The sequence below is a fragment of the Hippocampus bargibanti genome, linkage group LG04 (genome assembly GCF_051943395.1).
Source record: "Hippocampus bargibanti isolate YZ-2025 linkage group LG04, ASM5194339v1, whole genome shotgun sequence".
Taxonomy (NCBI): domain Eukaryota; kingdom Metazoa; phylum Chordata; class Actinopteri; order Syngnathiformes; family Syngnathidae; genus Hippocampus; species Hippocampus bargibanti.
Genome location: NC_142737.1, coordinates 17,351,871 through 17,370,082, shown reverse-complemented (window position 1 = coordinate 17,370,082; position 18,212 = coordinate 17,351,871). Strand labels below are relative to the sequence as shown.

Below are 18,212 nucleotides of genomic sequence, written 5' to 3'. Positions count from 1 at the left end.
GACAAAAAAAAGCTACAGTATTTACAAGCTTTAAATATATATCCATGTGATCAGCCATATTGTACTCAATCGTAACTTTTACTGCCAGGGCTATGATTTGGAAAATGAAATGTTTGTATAGACTCAGTGGGAGCCATTGTATCCTTGTCTGGCGTGACCACTTGCTATTCTGCCCACAATGGATGCCTGTTTTACCACTTAGAGTTATAAAAATAACTGAAAACAATGAATGCACCTCATATATCCACACTTCTGTTATTTCTCAGCCATTTCATATTATTATAATGCAGTAACCATAGAAATCCACTTCTTCCTTGACAACTGTGCAATTGTATTTGTGATTTGTAAAATGGCTTTCCCCCTATGCACCCCCCCCCCCTTATGTAACAAGTCGGTATGTGTCTAAGTGACAATTACCAGATGAGACATCTGTGAGAAGGTGACGTTTGTACACAGTTGTCCAATTCTGTTACATTTGGTCGTGTAGCATTAATGGAAATCTACAATCTTGTCTTTTCATTTCCTTTAATTAATTGAGGAAATTAGCAGATTAGATACAATATCACTGCTGATTTTGAAAGAAGTGTTTGAAGTGACGCAAATGTGAACCCTCCAATAGGTGTGAGCTAGAATTATGGCTAAATTGTACGGTATTGAAATAGAAGAATTTGAATGGGTTTAAAAAGGGTTTTCTTGCAAAGTTAGTGGAAGGTGCAAGCATAGAACTGCATGTACATTTTCCCAAAACGAAACAAATGGCTCTTGAAAGCATACATGTTATTGTACCTCTTCATAGCGTTAAAGTCAGCTGCTTGATTACTTGAGTCTGATCTGGTTTCTCCACATCAGGAATGTGCCCAGCCACAGATATTTCCCCCATAAAACGCACTGTTGTGTGTTTAGAGGAAGAAAGGATGTGGGTGCTGCTGTGTTGTTTGGAGTGTGGTTTCCTGAGGAGAGAGGGAGCAGTGAAGGAGCTCAGACGGAGGGGAATGAAAGCTCTTGTCTCTATTTCACTTCACTTCCTCCTTGATGTTGGCCTACCTTTTAACAGCACTGTCTGCTTCATGACTCAACTTCCTCCTCTTTTGTGCGCAACACAATCTGACACATCTAACTCTGGAACAGAGGCTAGTCAGGAGGAAATCGTGATATCCCGTCATGTCTCCACGTATCTCCTCTCTGATCCTGGGTGATATTTTCTTTCCCAGTGTCTCTTTGAACTGTATGTATCCGGATCTATGTAATTTCCCTCCCTTTTCAGTCATTTCAATACTACCTGTTAGTTCTCGTCATATCCAGTGAAACAAAGAGGAAATGTTGAATATTCAAATGGATAGTCAAATTTAAAATAGAACATTTTAGTGTAAAGATATTTATCTACCATCGCATGTCTAAACACTGTATTCTATATTGTGCTTGTGGAATATGAATTAAATAGAAAAATATTTTTCTATTCATCCCAGGGAGTTTTGGACCTTACCGGTAACTTAAAATGAGATCACTAACGTCAAGCAATCACATCTCAACTTGAAAACATCACATGACAAAACACATTAAACAGGTGAGCCTTGAATGGTCCTTACCTGATAAAATGGCTAACCCTGAAATGGAAAACAACTAATGGATTTTACTGCTTAATTCATATCCCACCAATGCATTATTAGTGAAAATGCAATATTTAGTCTAGTGAGGGGACATAAAACATTAAGACATTTTATATATATATATATATATATATTCACGAACTTAACACAAACGCACCTCTTTTGATAGGTGTATTTCAGTAAAGCAAGTCAGCAATTGTATAATCATGCTCTGTCCCTTCAGTTATCCTGCTAGTTTTATTTTTAAACTAAAATGTCTTACACTACAAGCTATATTTAAGTGAGATGTGCGTCAAGAATATACAAAAGAAAAAAAACAATGAAATAAAACACAGACAGATGTTAAAAAGTCATGAAGAACAAGTTGTTCCTTTAAATCAGTGGTTCTTAACCAGGAGTCCTCGCACTCAGTCAGGTTGCGAGAATGCTTCCTTGGGAGTGCGAGGATACCCTGGGTGAAATTTACACATTTTTGGAGTTAATGGTCGGGTAACCAAAAAGTGAAAAATTGTGGAAATCAAGAAGACATTGTGTTAATTGGCATTCAGGATCATGCTAATTAAGCTGTAAAGTAATTATAATATCAATATTTCTTTCCAGCAATTATGGAAGGTGGTGCAATAACTGGTTGATGAATTGAATTGTCAGAAAAACAATACAGTGATACCTCATCTTACGAACGCTTAAGCTCACGAACTTTTTGCCTTACGAACATTAATGAAGAGCATTATGGAGTGGCTCTAGAATTAGGAGTATTTCATAGATTCACTATGATGGTGAAAAAAATTGTAATCTGGATGTACCAGCAAGTGAAACTCTATTCCCTTCATGACTGCCAACCACATTTTGTGGGATTCCCACAAACTGTCGCTACCCTTTACCATCCTCTTATTGTCTTGTTATCAGTGTACATTTGGATATCACCACATGGCTTGCAGCCGGAATGTATGTCAGGCTGGGGAAATGTTATTTGTGTCGTAGTATGGTAGCATTGTTAGGATCACAAACGACAGCATTGACATCGCTACGCTAAACCCACTTTGCACTCTTCATCTTTTGTGTTGCAGGCTCCAACTCAGGCATGGTACTTGTTCTTGACCATCTGGCAAAAGGGGATGGCTCTGCACCTCTGCTAATCTCCACAGAGCCTGACCTGGTTCGGTCTCACCGTCAGAGGTCTGATTCTGCAGCTTCAAACTGCAGCATGACCTCTGTACTTTCTAGCTCCAATATGGATTCTGTGATAACTGAAGAGGGCCTGAGCTCAACCTACAGAGCACGTTCAGATTCTGGAGCCTCGGAAAGAAGCCAGCGCTCCTCTCAGCGCAGCAGCCAAGACTCTGGGTCGTCAGAGCATAATATCGAACCCCAATCCTGCATCAATCAGATAGTCGCTACAGGTGGCTCAGTTTCTTGTGTCGGGCACGCTCTTGATTCTGGAGGTTTTGACAGCATTGATTTGTCAAGAAACCAGAATGGCTCTGCTTCATCACATCGCAGTATGAGTATGTTCTCTGAAGAAAGGTGTCCAGAAGATAAAGAGGAGGTGGATACAAGTGTGTCAGATCACACTATCACCTCAGAAACTGAGAACAGAAGCCACAGTGTAACAAGCCTCCACGTTCCGTCTAGTCATGACCACCTCGTAGATCAGGTGCTTACAGATGGATCGCTCCTGTCTCGCAAAACCCCTGAAACTACCTCGGTCGATGATATTGCAGAGGAAACGCATGACACCCTGAGACAAAAGGTAAATGACATTCTATATTGTCAGCTCTGATGGTCATTTGGTAATAATGTTCAATGCAGGCACAAATTAATGCATAAAATGCTAACTCAATACATATCCCATCTCTTCAAGAAACAATAAACTGTCACAACTTTGTAAAAGAAATTAAAGACTTACAATTAGAGCGTTATAGGGGATGTTCATCCTCGTCCAGTATGAAGACCTTTTGTTAGTGATTTTCCCCGTCAGTCATTGCCAGTAGCTTACAAAACTAGATCGCCAGGGGGCGCCGTTTAGTCACACTGCATACGTTTATGAGCTGTCCCTCTCTCCATGACATCCACTCGACTTTGGTGACGGCGAGGTTACACTGGCCCCGTAGACACACTGTGCTGACATAAAGTTCTGACCTGTTTATATTTTGTTACTCGGCGACACAATCAAACACATTCACACTTGAGTAGCTCTGCTTCCTCTCAACAGTTTTGTGTGAACCTCACCTGTTGTTTGAGAGGAGATGGCATCACTCTGTCTGTTTAGCCAAAAGCACAGAAGACACAAATTAATACTTGCATAATCATCAATGTTAACAGTTACTTCCCATGCAGGATTTCTATTTCAATTGTGTTTACCCAAGCTTTGCCTCAACGGTCCATTTCCATTTAGGCTGATGCACCATAGGCTCAATGTAATGTAAACACTCTGGGGCCCTGTAGCTATAAAAAGAAAGGATCTCCGCAACTTCACTCGATATAAAAGTGTTACATCATAAAAATACCAGCACTCAATTTTGTACTGTATGGATGAGAAGGTTTCTTCAGCCGTCATCTGTACAGCCGTCATCTGTACAGATGACGGCTGAAGAAACCTTCTCATCGATGGACCACTCCTGTACGACTGAGAGCTTACACAGACGTTTGTACTGTATGTTAAATCATGTATAACTTGGTCAGTCAACAGCCATCCAGAACAACTTAAAGCTTCTTCAATCCGCAGTAGAGCACTGTGTTTATTGGATTGGATTGGATTGGATTGGATTGGATATGCCTTTATTAGTCTCACAGTGGAGAAATTTACATTTCACAGCAGCAAAGTGATGAAAGGAATCTATTATCTATTGCAATTGAGCTTCACAACAACAACTCCTCTCCACTGATGGCTCTGTTCTCTTTTTTTCCCTTCAAATAGATGAGAGTGTGTGATCAAACCCTCACCCATGCCAAGAATGCTGGTAAGGAAAGAAAAACAAACCAATTGCTCACTATGCATTGGTGGCTTGTGATAAGAGTAACCCAACTTCAGTGTTTTTCGAGATATAAAACTAATTTGTTATTTGTTTAACTTGCAAGCAACAAATTGAGACAGAAATGTTTTTTGGCAGTGAACTCAACTCGGTTGACTTTACAAAAGGCATTTTGACTGAGTGTTTAAAAAAATCAAAGCGGCTGAAGTTGGCTAGTTTAATGCTGACACATGTGGGTTTCACACATAAATAGATCATATGGCAGTGTTGCAGTGGATATTTGAACACCAATTGGTACAGCAACACATGTAGAAAAACAATATTTTCTTTTATGTAAAAACAACTAATTACTGCAGAGGTACTTTATCATTTGCACTAATTGATTGAAACACCTCTTCTTAGCTGCATGACTGTATTATTCTGCTGCCCAGTGGCCACTTCACACACGGCAGAAGGATCAGCAATGAATTATGATGCACAAACCATGTAGTTTTTATATTCTATTTAATTGTTTTGTTACTATATGGCAGTGTTTGTAATAGAGTCTGCCCGGACGCCCGAGGCGTCCAACTTTTCCGTCGGGCGTACAACTTGCAGAATGTCTCCTCCCGGGTGGCCGACAACTTCTTCAAGAAAAAAAAAAGTTTTTTTTTTTTTTTAAATCAAACGTTTGGTTTATTTAATCAAGCAAACGTTTGTTTTATTTAATCAAGCAAACGTTTGAACAAAGATTTCGAATTCAGAATAAATTATTCCGATTTCAAGATCTTCATTCGTTTTGGAAATGTCTGAATTTTGGTTCATTTGGCAATTTGCATACTTGGCACGGCAGCCAATCCGAAGCCTGCTTCCTGCTTCAGTCTTTCCCAAGCGTTATAAGGTAGTTCATTTGCATATCATTTTCCAAAGTAGACGGACAGAACCTCAGCCCCAGAAGAAAGATTCAAAAGAAGCTAACAAAATTTATGATGCTACAAAACGTCAACGTACATTATTCCATGACTGTAAGGTGTACTTGAGAGTTTTGAAAGGCGTTTAGAAATTAAACGTACTGTACGTTAAAAGCATCGTGGAAACAGGAGTTCACGTGGGTTGTAGCAGACGACGCAAGGCATACATTGCATTGTGCAAAATGACGAACAGTGTATGGACAAACGACCAAGTGGAGCAAAATCATCAGCAAGGGATATTTACGATAAATTAAGAAAGGGGGCATTTGTGGTAGGTATAAAGAGTTTGATGTTTCTCTTTATTTGTAAGTAGGTTCGTTGTCAGATCTCCCAGGCAGGTGACGCGCAGAGCTTGATCGTGGCGTGGAGTCGAGCAAGTTGTGCCGTGATGACTGTCCGACGCCCGGCGTGTGGCGTGAGTCCGAGATGAGTCTGAGATGATTCTGTCCCGTGGTTCGCCCCATCTCTCTGTCCCGCGACAGCTGCTTTTATACCATTTTCAAGCGTGGGCTATGCGTCAGGGTGAGGCGCACATCAAGGAGCTCAAGGAATTGAAAGACATGAAAGGGTTGAAAGGCGCACTTCAAAATCATACCGAAGATGGATCCGAAGTCGGGGAAGGCGACGCAGAAAAAAACGAGCTGGATGCACTCAGAAGAGCCGGTAGGAGGCGAGACGTTCTGGGAAATGCACACGTCTGCCGCTCCGGGTCATTCGGCCACACTGAGAGGCCAGGCACGAGGAAGGTCGATCACCGGACACGGGGGACGTCGTTGGTGGGGTGGCCGACGTCGATGTCCGGGAGCACGGCAACGTGTGCTCTACGACTGCCGGTTTGAATCGGTCGATGGAGACTGTATCCTTGCGGCCGTTGATTTGAATCCGGAACGTCTTCTCACCACGGGAGAGGACGGGATACGGGCCATCGTAAGGGGCTGGAGGGGCTTACGCACCCGATCACACCGCAGGAAGGCATGCGTACATGTTAGGAGTGCGGGATCCACGTGCGTCAGCTGGTACGATGTTCGCGGTGACTGGGGCCGCAGAGCCAGCGCAAACTGCCGGAGGCGGGTGAGCAGATCATTGACGTCAGCAGTCGTAGGGTCGGTCGGGTTGAGCAGTTCACCAGGCAGGCGTAAACTGGTGCCATATACCAGCTCCGCTGGAGTCGAGTTGATGTCGGGCTTTAGCGTGGAGCGGATGCCCAGCAACACCAGAGGCAGGTTATCCACCCAGTGTTCGGCATTGTCGGCAGACATTAGGGGGGCCTTCAGTTGACGATGGAGGCGTTCCACCATGCCGTTCGCAGCTGGGTGGTAGGCAGTCGTCCGGTTTAAAGAGTTTGATGTTTCTCTTTATTTGTAAGTAGGTTCGTTGTCAGATCTCCCAGGCAGGTGCCGCGCAGAGCTTGATCGTGGCGTGGAGTCGAGCAAGTCGTGCCGTGATGTCCGTCCGACGCCCGGCGTTAGCCAGGCGTGAGTCCGAGATGAGTCTGAGATGATTCTGCCCCGTGGTTCGCCCAATCTCTCTGTCCCGCGACACAATTTTCAAGCGTGTGCTATGCGTCAGGGTGAGACGCACATCAAGGAGATCAAGGAATTGAAAGACATGAAAGGGTTGAAAGGCGCACTTCAAAATCACACACACGTGTGACGCCACAGGGCTCCCCTCCTGGATCCGAAGTCGGTGAAAGCGATGAAGGAAAAAGAAATAAAAACAAAAGTCATTCTGCGACATGGTGAGGCCAAGTAAGATGACGGTCATGGCAGGCGTCGGTGGGGTGGTTGCCGAGGAAGTTTCGTGGTGCCTGAAGTCGTTGTACGGGGGAGCACGGCAAAGAGTGCTCAACGACTGCCAGTTTCAGTCGATCGATGGAAACTTTCCTCGCGGCCGTCGAGTCGATGCCGGAAGGTCTTCTCACCGTGAATTGTTCGGCTGGGATCGGTCAAGTCTGAGAATCGATGAGGGATTGTGAGGACGAAGGTGCGTGGGGTTGGCCATGCTGCCGGGCACGGACAGGCCGCTCATCGGTGACGGTGGCGATAATCCCGCTGCCATGGCGCTCTGCAGGACGCTGAGGAAGCACGCTGACGTCGGCGGCCGTGTCGGCCATGAAGCGTCTTCCCGAAGTCCGATCGTGGACATAAGCGAGCGATGTCCGATCGTGGACATATACGATGTCCGATCGTGGACATAAGAGATGCAGCTAGTTGCAGAGTCGCCAGGCGAATTGAACGATGTTGGCCATCAGGGTGCGGCAGGTTTCACGGTGGGGTCGGGGCGCCCACGGGTGGTGGCGGCCCATCGGGAGCTCGGCTCGAGGGGTCTTGCTGTGAAGATGCCGGGTTCACGGGCGGCTGGGAAATCTGGTTCTATCTGCCATTTGGAGAGTTGATTGGGCTGAGGAGGACGGAAAAAATCCTCCTGGCTAGCTCGCCAATAAAGAGTTTGATGTTTCTCTTTATTTGTAAGTAGGTTCGTTGTCAGATCTCCCAGGCAGGTGACGCGCAGAGCTTGATCGTGGCGTGGAGTCGAGCAAGTCGTGCCGTGATGTCCGTCCGACGCCCGGCGTGAGTCCGAGATGAGTCTGAGATGATTCTGTCCCGTGGTTCGCCCCATCTCTCTGTCCCGCGATAGCTGCTTTTATACCATTTTCAAGCGTGTGCTATGCGTCAGGGTGAGACGCACATCAAGGAGATCAAGGAATTGAAAGACATGAAAGGGTTGAAGGCGCACTTCAAAATCATACACACGTGTGACGCCACAGGTACATCCTTAATAAAAACAATCCTTAATACTTTGCGACAATGTTTTGTTTTAGTTTTTTTTATCCGATTAGTCGTCTTATTTTGTTTCAAGTTGTGGAAAATGGGGTAGGCAACTTTATGGCCGGGCAGGCAACTTTTCAGAGTTGTCTGCCCTGGTGTCCGGTGACGTTTTGTCATGAGTTTCAGACACTGTATATGGTTTCATGGAGTATAATACCATAGGGTACAATTTTCAATATTAAAATCATGTTGCAAACATTTTGGGGGGAATTAATCTTGCTCTTCGATGCACCATTGTAGATGACAGTTTAATTCCATGCAGTCACGGATGTCAGCCAAGTGAAGGCTTGCTATTTTGTCTAATGCCACAACAGTAATCTATGATAATTTATAAAATGGGGTCAAAGATGACCCCATTTTATACTTTCAGTTCCCGTAATACTCCATGTCCATGTTAGACCACAAAATAATCGCACAACTCCAATATTATCAGCGCATTCGAAGAGATCAGAATTTCCCTTACAACTAAATTACTTTGCATTGGTATAGGACTGGGAATGGCAAGTTAACTTGAAACGCTTTGTTTACTTTGGGCTGTGGGTGGAAACAAGCATAATTTTCATAATTTCTGATGAAAGAATTTCATCCTCCCTCCTGTTTAAATTCACAGCACCTGAGAAGAAAGATGTGGTACTGGAACAGTCCAAGCGCACCAACTCCGTTCGGGATCGGATGCGCAAGTTCAATGAGCCCAGTCAGAACATCATTTCCCCAGCTTTGAAGAAGGCTCCCTTAAGCAGCAGTGGCCAGACGAACTTTTCCAGAGCTGCGGAGCTGTTTCCTCCCACTGCAACATCCCTCATCACTTCTGGCAACAAACCAGCATGGACGCGAGCAGACACCACATCTTACACCTCTGCTGCATCCAAGAATCAGGCCACACCTCAATTTAGAGGTGTGGCTAACAAACCTCTGCCTTCAACCGACCAATCCCAGGAGTGCATGGGTGGTACAACGCACCCGACCGAGAAAAGTGAGCTCGTCTTGAGTGAGTCTAAGGAAGACCAAACCCCAGGGAGAGAAGCTGGGGCGCAGAACACTCAAGACACAGACCCAGACATGAAGACGTTTCTCACCATTGAGATTAAGGATGCTGGGACGACATCTTCGTCCCAGAGGGGCAACATTGTCCCCATCAGCAACATGGCCCCACGCGTCACTGCTAATGCACTGGGGCAGAGAACAGGTAGGGCATGTTATTAACAAGAAACACATTGACTCCAATTTAGGTAGGCTTTTGATAATTAAGGCACTGTTGTTTGGCTGCAGCTGTTATTTACTACTTTGCACATCAGAAGCAGACCTCCAGCTTCCCGTGTTGTGGAAAGTGACAAGCACCAGTCACAGGTCACACATTGGGTGGTGACCAAGCTTTTCGTCATACTGTACTAGTGAATATGAAGAAGCACTCTCGTTCTAAAGGGTGCTTGTTATAGAGGGGCCTTGTTGAGTGGGTGAGGTCAGAGGTTCACCACAGACAGTATATCAACACAAAGGACACACAAATGGTCTCTCTTCAACCAGACTGAGTAGTAGGATAGGACACTCTGTAAACCAACACAATGTGCTGCTTTGTGTTCTGTGTGATTTGCTTTTAAAGATGAGAAGTCTGAGGGGTAGATTAGAGGTCGTCTGTAATATATTTACGCTGCACCTCATAGAATCTATCCCATTTGTTACTTACAAGATATATTTACCTAAATCATGATTGGGTGCACTCTGTAAGTTTTAGGCTTTGGTTTTCATTTCCAATATTGTCTGTGTGCTCTAACAGGATACACAACTCTACAGTTGTTTGTGCAAAATGTTCATGTAAATTGGCCTTTATCGATTAAGGATGGGGTTATGTTTTAGCTGCCGTAGAACACTTAGTATACAGTATAAAGGCATTTAATCACATTTTTTGTGTTTGTAATTTGATTTAGGGACTTAATTAGTCATGAGGATCTTAATATCGATAAAAAACAGTCAGTACTCTGTGTTAAGAGCAATGTATAAAATGCACAGTGATTGTCGACTGGACAGAATACATGTGTTTCTTTCAATTATGCATTTTAACTCTTATTTACTTCAATTTGTGTCTCCTGTTCGCCTCCCAAAACACACTTCAAGTCTTGGGTATATGGTGATCAAATGTCTCTTGAGTGGTGAGAAGGGGGAGGATACAAATGAACACTCAACATTTTATATATGCTAAAATTGTACATGTTTCTTTCTTGCGTCATGTACGATTACTCTTATTTTAATAGTGGTCTGGCATTTTATGTAACAGACTAATAGCTAGACTAGAGCATACAAACATACAGACAGTATAGCAAAGCCTTTCTTATGTCCAAACCCTAAAATCTGAATCTGTCTACATCAGAGCTGACTCTTGGCCTCAGACCTGCACCATTCAAGATCATCACATCCACCAGCATCTCTTCCGGATCTTCGATTAAGGTACTGGCTTTGGAAATTCATTGTAAATCATCACTGAGGCTCTGAAGAGCTGATCAAAACGTGCAAAGCACGCTCTCTGACACACGCTGTTGGGGGTATTTTGTTTAAATGAATCTGCAAAGTTTCTCTGCAATAGAAATCCCCTATAAAGGAAGCAGGCATGTCTGTTCTGTGAAAACCAGACAGAGGTAGGGAAGCAGAGGGAAGAGCAGTGTTTATCAAATACAGAGAGGGTAGCCAGTCACATTTTTCCTTCTAGGGTATGTTAAGGAGAGCAAAGGAAGAGGAGGTGCTCAGGGCATTCCTCCTTTTCTCACACCAGGGAAATGCCCAGTGTGATCTATCGAATAAGTACTAGTTAAGTCACATCTGCCTATCATCCATCACATCAAAAGACAAGTTGTTCCAATGAGTCTTTATTTGGCCTCGCATAAGATGCATCTCTTTTGGGAAGCATAAGGAGATGACTGCTGATGAAGGAGAGTGACTGCTGTTCGACGGTTATCGCCGTTCAGTGTGGGTTTAAAATCCAATTAGTTGCCTTCGTAACCTTCACTGCCCTCCAAGAAAGGAAGTGTTCTGATGAAACGATGGTAGGGGAGGGATGTGGGCCTTGCCTACTCTTTAATGGCACTCGTGAGGGCAGACATAATGCGATTTTTGAGATCAGGGAGTTAGTTAATTGTGGCTAGGAGGAGCTTCGATCGGGCTGCAGTCTTGATATAAGGTGTTGGGAATGAGAGCATGTCCATCAGTTAGAGCCTCATCGAGACAAAGGTATGAACTAAGACAATTCACTGGGGTTTCAGAAGAAGGTAGCATTTTGTTGGGAATGAGACTGAGATACCTGAGCACATCAACCTCCCGTACAGGTAACTTCTTCCTTTTTTTAAGCATATGTGCAATTTAGATAAGGGTTATCAATCTTCACCTACGACATCATCACAAAATCATTGTGAGTTCCAAGTTTGTTTCACCCTGGGTTCCTTTGAGAGGGTAACCACTGACATTACTGATGGGCGAAAATGTCACGCACAGAGAATGACTGCATGCTTGTCCCACGAGGCACCCGTTTTATAAGCGAGGAGCCACAACAATGGCATAGTTGTATCAGTTCAACGTGAATATCAGTAAGTCCTCTATATTACTTTTTGCCATTCGGTTTAACAAGGTATCGTAAAATAGTTTAATTTTGTCTTTGCCTATTTATTTTCATTTGAAAAACACTACATTCAAATTCGGATCATGCAATCCGGAGCGATGTTTTTTTTTTTTTTTTTTTTCATCACATAATTTTGGTTAGCTCAAACTGGAATTAATTTAACAATATTTTTGTTTTTATACAGTGGTTGTCCTAAATCTCTTTAGACTGTGCAGTTAGGTGTATCAAAATTAATCAATCACAATATTGTACAACTGTTATCATAATCGATTATGAGTCTTGAGTAAATATTAGACAAATGCCTCGAGTAAATATTCTCCGAGTTCTGCAGTCCTTCATGTAAGCAGACCAGTTGAGGAATCCAAATACAGGAACACATTTGCTTTTATTTTGCAAAACAATGATGAACATTTTTGACAAAACCAGACTCTTAACTAAATCATAATCACTGTACGACCTCAGAAGTGTACAATATATATGGTATACAACGAGTAGCCCTTTCGTTTCATCAGTACCCAAGAAGTAGCTTTACAATTAACTTTGTTCCAAAATAATCCGTAAGCAATTGTTTGATTGAACCAGCAATTCAGAAACTATACAATAGTAAAATCCCAATATGTAGGTGTACAGTACTTATAACACGAGGCTCTATGTGAATATCCCCGATGCATCATAAAAATGAGAGTAAAAAGAAATATCGATCTATTTTTTTTTTTTTTTTTTTTTTTTTTTTTGTTACGTTTCAGCGGTATACTATATCTTAACAAGAGTTCACAGATGACTTGTCTTATTTTTATTACTGGCCACATATAGTCTCACTCTTTGATCTCTTTGTGTGGTCTTGGTTCCTCCTCGGTGGTCCACTGACAAAAACCACCACTATTTCCTTCGCTGTATTTTTATTGCTCTTGTATTGGTAACTGGTGTGGCCAGAGGCAGCGTTGCCTCCTTACTTTCTCCAACATATGGACATCTGCCCATCTCAAGAGCATTTGGATGAAAATAATTTTTACTCTGCCATTATCAACAACAGTAATCTAAACAAAGTATTTACAATACTGTAATTGCCGAATTGCTGGAGCTATTTAGCCACACAAAATGTATTCTTAAAATCAATGTTATTTAAAAAAAACGGCAAGATAATGCGTTTAGAGCCCAGATTTTCAGAAAGTGCCAAAGCAACAATCTTTGCACTTGATGCAGTAGTATTAGAGTTGCCTTCATTACTTAATGTTACAAATAAAATGAGAATAATAGGGATGTGGTCAAAATGGCCACAGGAACATTCAATCGGGTGTTTTCCAATGCCGAGTAGTAATCCCACACAGTTTGTCATCACAGCTGTTCCTATTCCTCTCTCTTGACTCGTCCTTGAGTACCGATATAATAAAAGCAGAGCAATGACAGCACGGTCACAGTCTGTGTCATCGTCACAGAGATAACTGTTGAGCCCCCACTCATAATTGTAACTTGTTGCTTGCACTGGAGTGGCTCACAGTCTGGGATAGGTTGTCATAAATTTACATTGTGATGATGACCCCAGTATTGAAATATCGCGAGCCATGTCACATGGTGTTTGACAAACCGCTTCACATACTGTACATTGCAGATGATAGCCTGCTTGGTGCTAACTGCAAACTTTTATATCCCTACTTGTCCTCAGGCATGATGATTTACTTCAGTTTTTTACTTGCTCTGGTTTAAGATTTATTCGGTCACTGCATGCCTTTATTTCTGTGCCTTACAAGGTGCTCCACTACATTATTTTTAGAAATGCAGCAGCAAGGTTTTATATTATAGTTGCAAACTTTAACTCTGTCTCTCTCTCTCACAAACGCACACTGACATGAAGCAGAGAAGATCAAATTCACTCAAAATATTCAACATTTACAGTGTAAGTGCTTGGCAATGTTTTAATCTCATTTTTGTAATGAAATGCTCTGAAATTTGAAATTTTGGTTATAGATATCATGCTGATATTCCACTTGTCAAATGAAGTAACATAATATGGAAACATTTATCAGATAAACAACTCTCTCGCAAACCCAACATGCACGAGACTCTGTAAATGTTAACATTCCGTACTTTAGAATAATAGGAGGCAGCATGTGTGCAGTATCTCTACCTGCCTTGGTTGTGTTAAAATATCAAAGTAAATATTCTTGAAACAAATATAATACGAGATCAAGTTCAAGGTAACCATCAGTGATCAGCCGGTCTTTTAATCCAATAAGCAATTTAAGGCTGCAGCTCTTATGAAAGTTATATTTAAATAAACATGTGTTGTCTCTGAAAAACAACCACACTGATGATGTTCCTTAATCACCTTCAAACATGCAATCTCGGGGAGATTAAGACTTGTGCAACTAATAATCAACTGCTTTCAGCCGAATACCATAGCCAAATTATGTCATCCTTCCGATGCAAGTGTGAAGAACAAGAGGTGTTGTGTTTTTGTTTGTTTGTTTTTGAACTTGATATGATTGTGCCCTCTGAAGCTTCGACGATTGCCCCACAGATCACTGGCTCAATGGAATCATGTATGAGCCAGAGATAAAGAGACATATCTCTGCCACCTGGAAAAAGGGGATGGAACGCCTGTTGCCTTGGCAGTGGGATTCCTTGCATGCTCATTGGTTGGTACGATATGGCTCAGTAAAGAGGGGTGGCGTGTGGGGTGTATAAAGAGATGTGTTGTTTGACAGGTCCTAGAAAAGGAGAGAATACTTGTTGGCCTATTTAAAAATTTGGCCTAATTAAAAATATATATATTATCTGAATGACATTTTAATTTGAGAGCAGTTCAAATTTGTAAGGATCTGAAAAATTAATTTGTACATCTTTGCAGCCAGTTCCGCCAATTGTGACAATGCCTGGTGTTAATTTGGATTTCCGACCAGCCCCAGAGGGACCAGAGGCTCTAGGCAGCCCAGATAGTGCTTGTTCTGCATCTGGCCTGGAGGAGGTCATTGGAGATTTGCTTTCACAACAGGAGTATGAAGAACAGTCTGGTCAGAGGGATTTTGAATTGACTTTGAGATGTGCTGTGGAGGAGATCCATGGTGACCTCAAGTTATTTCGAAAGCAAGTTGATTCACAGCTGGAGCAGGCAGAAGTTCAGATGATGCCTCTGGCCCAGGCGCTGGCTATTTTGCAAGAGGAGAACTTGAGGCTGAGGAGTCAACAAGAGAGGTTGGTGATGCAAGTAGAGAAACTTTGTAAAGCGATGGGGCTTCCTGGTGCTTTATCCCAAGTCATCTCAGATCTCTCATCCAATTCTCCACTGAGCAATTCATATGCTTGCACAACACCAAATATAAAGGTTCATACAACCCACCAGGAAAGCTTTGATAGTTCAACTGGGGATGCTCCACCTGTTGACACCCAGGAAAGGAAACCAACGACCCAGGAATTGGACTCTGCTCCAGAATGCACAGACGCACAAACAGCTTTGGAACCTGAGCCAGTGCCAGTCTCTCACCCTCCAGCCTTTGCGTCTTGCCTCTCATTCTCTGCTCCCTCCCTAATGGGAAACATTTCATTGAACAGCAGCATGGTAGTGCGAGTATTTTGGTTCTGATAATGACCTCCTTTGTAATATGTTGGTTTTGAAGGGGAACTCAACCCGAAAATATTCTTGATATGCTTTATGTGCATCCATTAGTCTAAACATGGAATTCAGATGAATTTTGCATTTTTGGAATTTGAGTTAAGCAGTGAAAGTCACCTGTTTTAGCCATCTCATAAGGCCATCATTTTGCCACTTTCTGTCAATTAAAATGACATAACAGTTGTTCCAAGTTCAGATAACGAACGATCAAACATGTCTTCTTAGCTTAGCCATGACTGATTGTTACTAGAATCCTGAGCAACTATGAGGTAATTTTCCACCCAGTGTAGACAGACAAAAACGGTTGGATTTTACTGCTTAACTTGTATTCCACAAACACACTATTGATATAAATTCAGAGTTTAGACTGATGTGGGTGTACAGTTTATTATTACAGACATCTTTTGGGTTGCTTACCCTTTAATGGGTGTTTTTTTTTCTTGTGTGGATGATAGTTGAAGATGACATGTGCGACTTCTCCCCAAAGCCTGAAATTGAATTTAACCCAATAGAATGGTTTTGTTCAATCCCGTAGCTCATTAAAATTCTAAATGCCATAGATATTTGATTATCATCGACTATTTTTTATGGGGAGGGAGCTAACACTCATATGAGAGATATGTTAGCGCAATGACCCATTGCAATCTGTATATTTGGCTTTACACAGTATAACTGGTGGAAATGATTGATGCTATTGTACCTATTTCTTAATTGATAGCCTTAGAGAGAACTGTCTCTACATCAACATCAAACACCTTGGACACTGAGTGTGTGAATTGTCTTAAACATGACTTGTGCACAAAGGCTCTTGGATTTTTTCCCACCCCCCGCAGGCCCACTCACATTCTGTCTTTGCTAAACTCAGAGGCCTTGTTTGGCCATGCTGCAACTCCAAACATTCTTGGTCAGTCAAGTGACTTTCTTTCCACCCTGTCCCAGGGGCCACAAGTTCACCAAGATTTGCTCAACAGTGATCATGCAATTTAGACTTGTATTGCCCTCGCCTCTCTCTGGGGAGACCTGCTCCAGCCTGGCCCTTCCTAGAAGAGTGGTGGACCGGGATGGAGACAGCTGTCTGAGCTATATCTGGACATGGACCTGATTATGGCAAAAGCACAGTGGCCGCAGCTACAGTGGTCTTCCACAGGCATTCAGCACCATGTGAACATTTTGAGAGGTGTTTTGTTTAGGATTCATGGCCACTGGAGATATTTTAGTATACGCCCAAGGCGTTTCTCTCCTAAAAAAACACGCTGAGGTACTTTCATTATCTGAAATGCTTGCCACAATGTTCCAACACCCCTCCCCACCCCTCAAAAATACACAATTTATTAGTTGTGTTAAGTTCGTCAGAGTGTCACGGATGTTGTTGTGACGCGCCTTTTTCAGCTGATGTCATAGTAACATCAGCTGAAAAAGGCGGACAACAACATCCGTGACACTCTGATAAAGGCGGAAGTATACGCCGAAATGTAAGGTAATTGAACACCTAAAAAAGCCACTGTCTGTAAGAAAAGAATATGTTGCAAATTACACAATTCATTGTACTTAAAATTCACAGCAAATGTAATTTTAAATTAACCCAATGGTCAAAAACGATTGGTGTCTTTAGTTGGTTGGGTAAATTAGAATTTTGTCATCTTACGACTATGGCTGTATTTTTTTCTTATCTGCTTTGAAATTCTTCAGGTTTTTTTCCATCATGATTTTTACTTCATAAGCACATCCTTTAAACTAAGTGCACATTTCAGAAAGCCTTCATCTTCCATAAAATTGATGCATGTTCTCTGGTGTACAATGTCTAATGGTGTGAAATATCCAGTGGGTTCCTGGCAGCTCAGTCACATTTAACAAACCCAATGTCAGTAACACTCAATGAACAAGTGACTATTGCCTCTATTTCTGCCATGGTCGGATGGAGAAGGGGGCGGAAGAAATAATGAGCTATGTGGAGTGAACAGTCTTTGTCCGAGAAGTGAAGATTATTAGGAAGGGAAAGATGTGGGCTTTGAAACCAAGTTCCCAGATTCAGGCCTATTATGGTGTTCACCTAAATCCTTCTGTGCCTATTACTTCGTAAATGTCAACAAACTTTGATTGTGTTTTCTTAACATCACCCTGGTCTCATAATGCTGAAACTTGCAGTCTGTGATTCAGACTTGCAAATTCACGTTGTATCCAATTATGGTTACAGTTCAGCAATCTCATATTAACTAATGAATACCCCTTACTCTGCATTTTTTTCGTGCTCTTATTGCCTTTTATTTGGACTGGTGTAGATGGAGACCGAGCCCGTTGCTGCCTCAGAGCCGGTGTTTTCATCCGGGCCATCAGTCCAAGTGCACATCGAAAATGGTCCCACAATCCAGGCCAATACGAAGGAGTCTCCCGGAAATCTGACTGCTGACCAGTTGGCTGCCATAGAGGATGAGGAAGTCCTTGATAAAATGGCAAGTTATTATTCTTAATGATTTATACACGCACTTGATGGCAAATACAACAGCTACAGACATGCGCAAAAGTTGGCGCATGTGCAGTAAATCTTGTCAGCTGGGTTATATTTGGAAAATTCACAGCCTGTTCTTGTGGGTTGGCACTTTATTATCATCAGACCAGCATGCGTAAACAGTTGTGACCCTGA

At 42.5% G+C, this 18,212-nt stretch overlaps 1 protein-coding gene across 3 annotated transcripts in view; it reads left to right on the top strand.

Moving 5' to 3' along the window:
* Nucleotides 1-18,212, top strand: part of smtnb (smoothelin b) — a 57,891-nt gene that overhangs the window by 32,853 nt on the left and 6,826 nt on the right. For all 3 annotated transcript variants that reach the window (XR_016114710.1, XM_088994456.1, XM_088994458.1), the window contains exons 7-11: nucleotides 2,675-3,357; nucleotides 4,525-4,567; nucleotides 8,968-9,543; nucleotides 10,723-10,799; nucleotides 17,851-18,021. Coding sequence is in view for 2 of the 3 variants with exons in the window: in XM_088994456.1 (XP_088850582.1) it covers nucleotides 2,675-3,357; nucleotides 4,525-4,567; nucleotides 8,968-9,543; nucleotides 10,723-10,799; nucleotides 17,851-18,021 (1,550 nt within the window). In the remaining variant the exon portion in view is untranslated. The remainder of the gene's footprint in view (nucleotides 1-2,674; nucleotides 3,358-4,524; nucleotides 4,568-8,967; nucleotides 9,544-10,722; nucleotides 10,800-17,850; nucleotides 18,022-18,212) is intronic.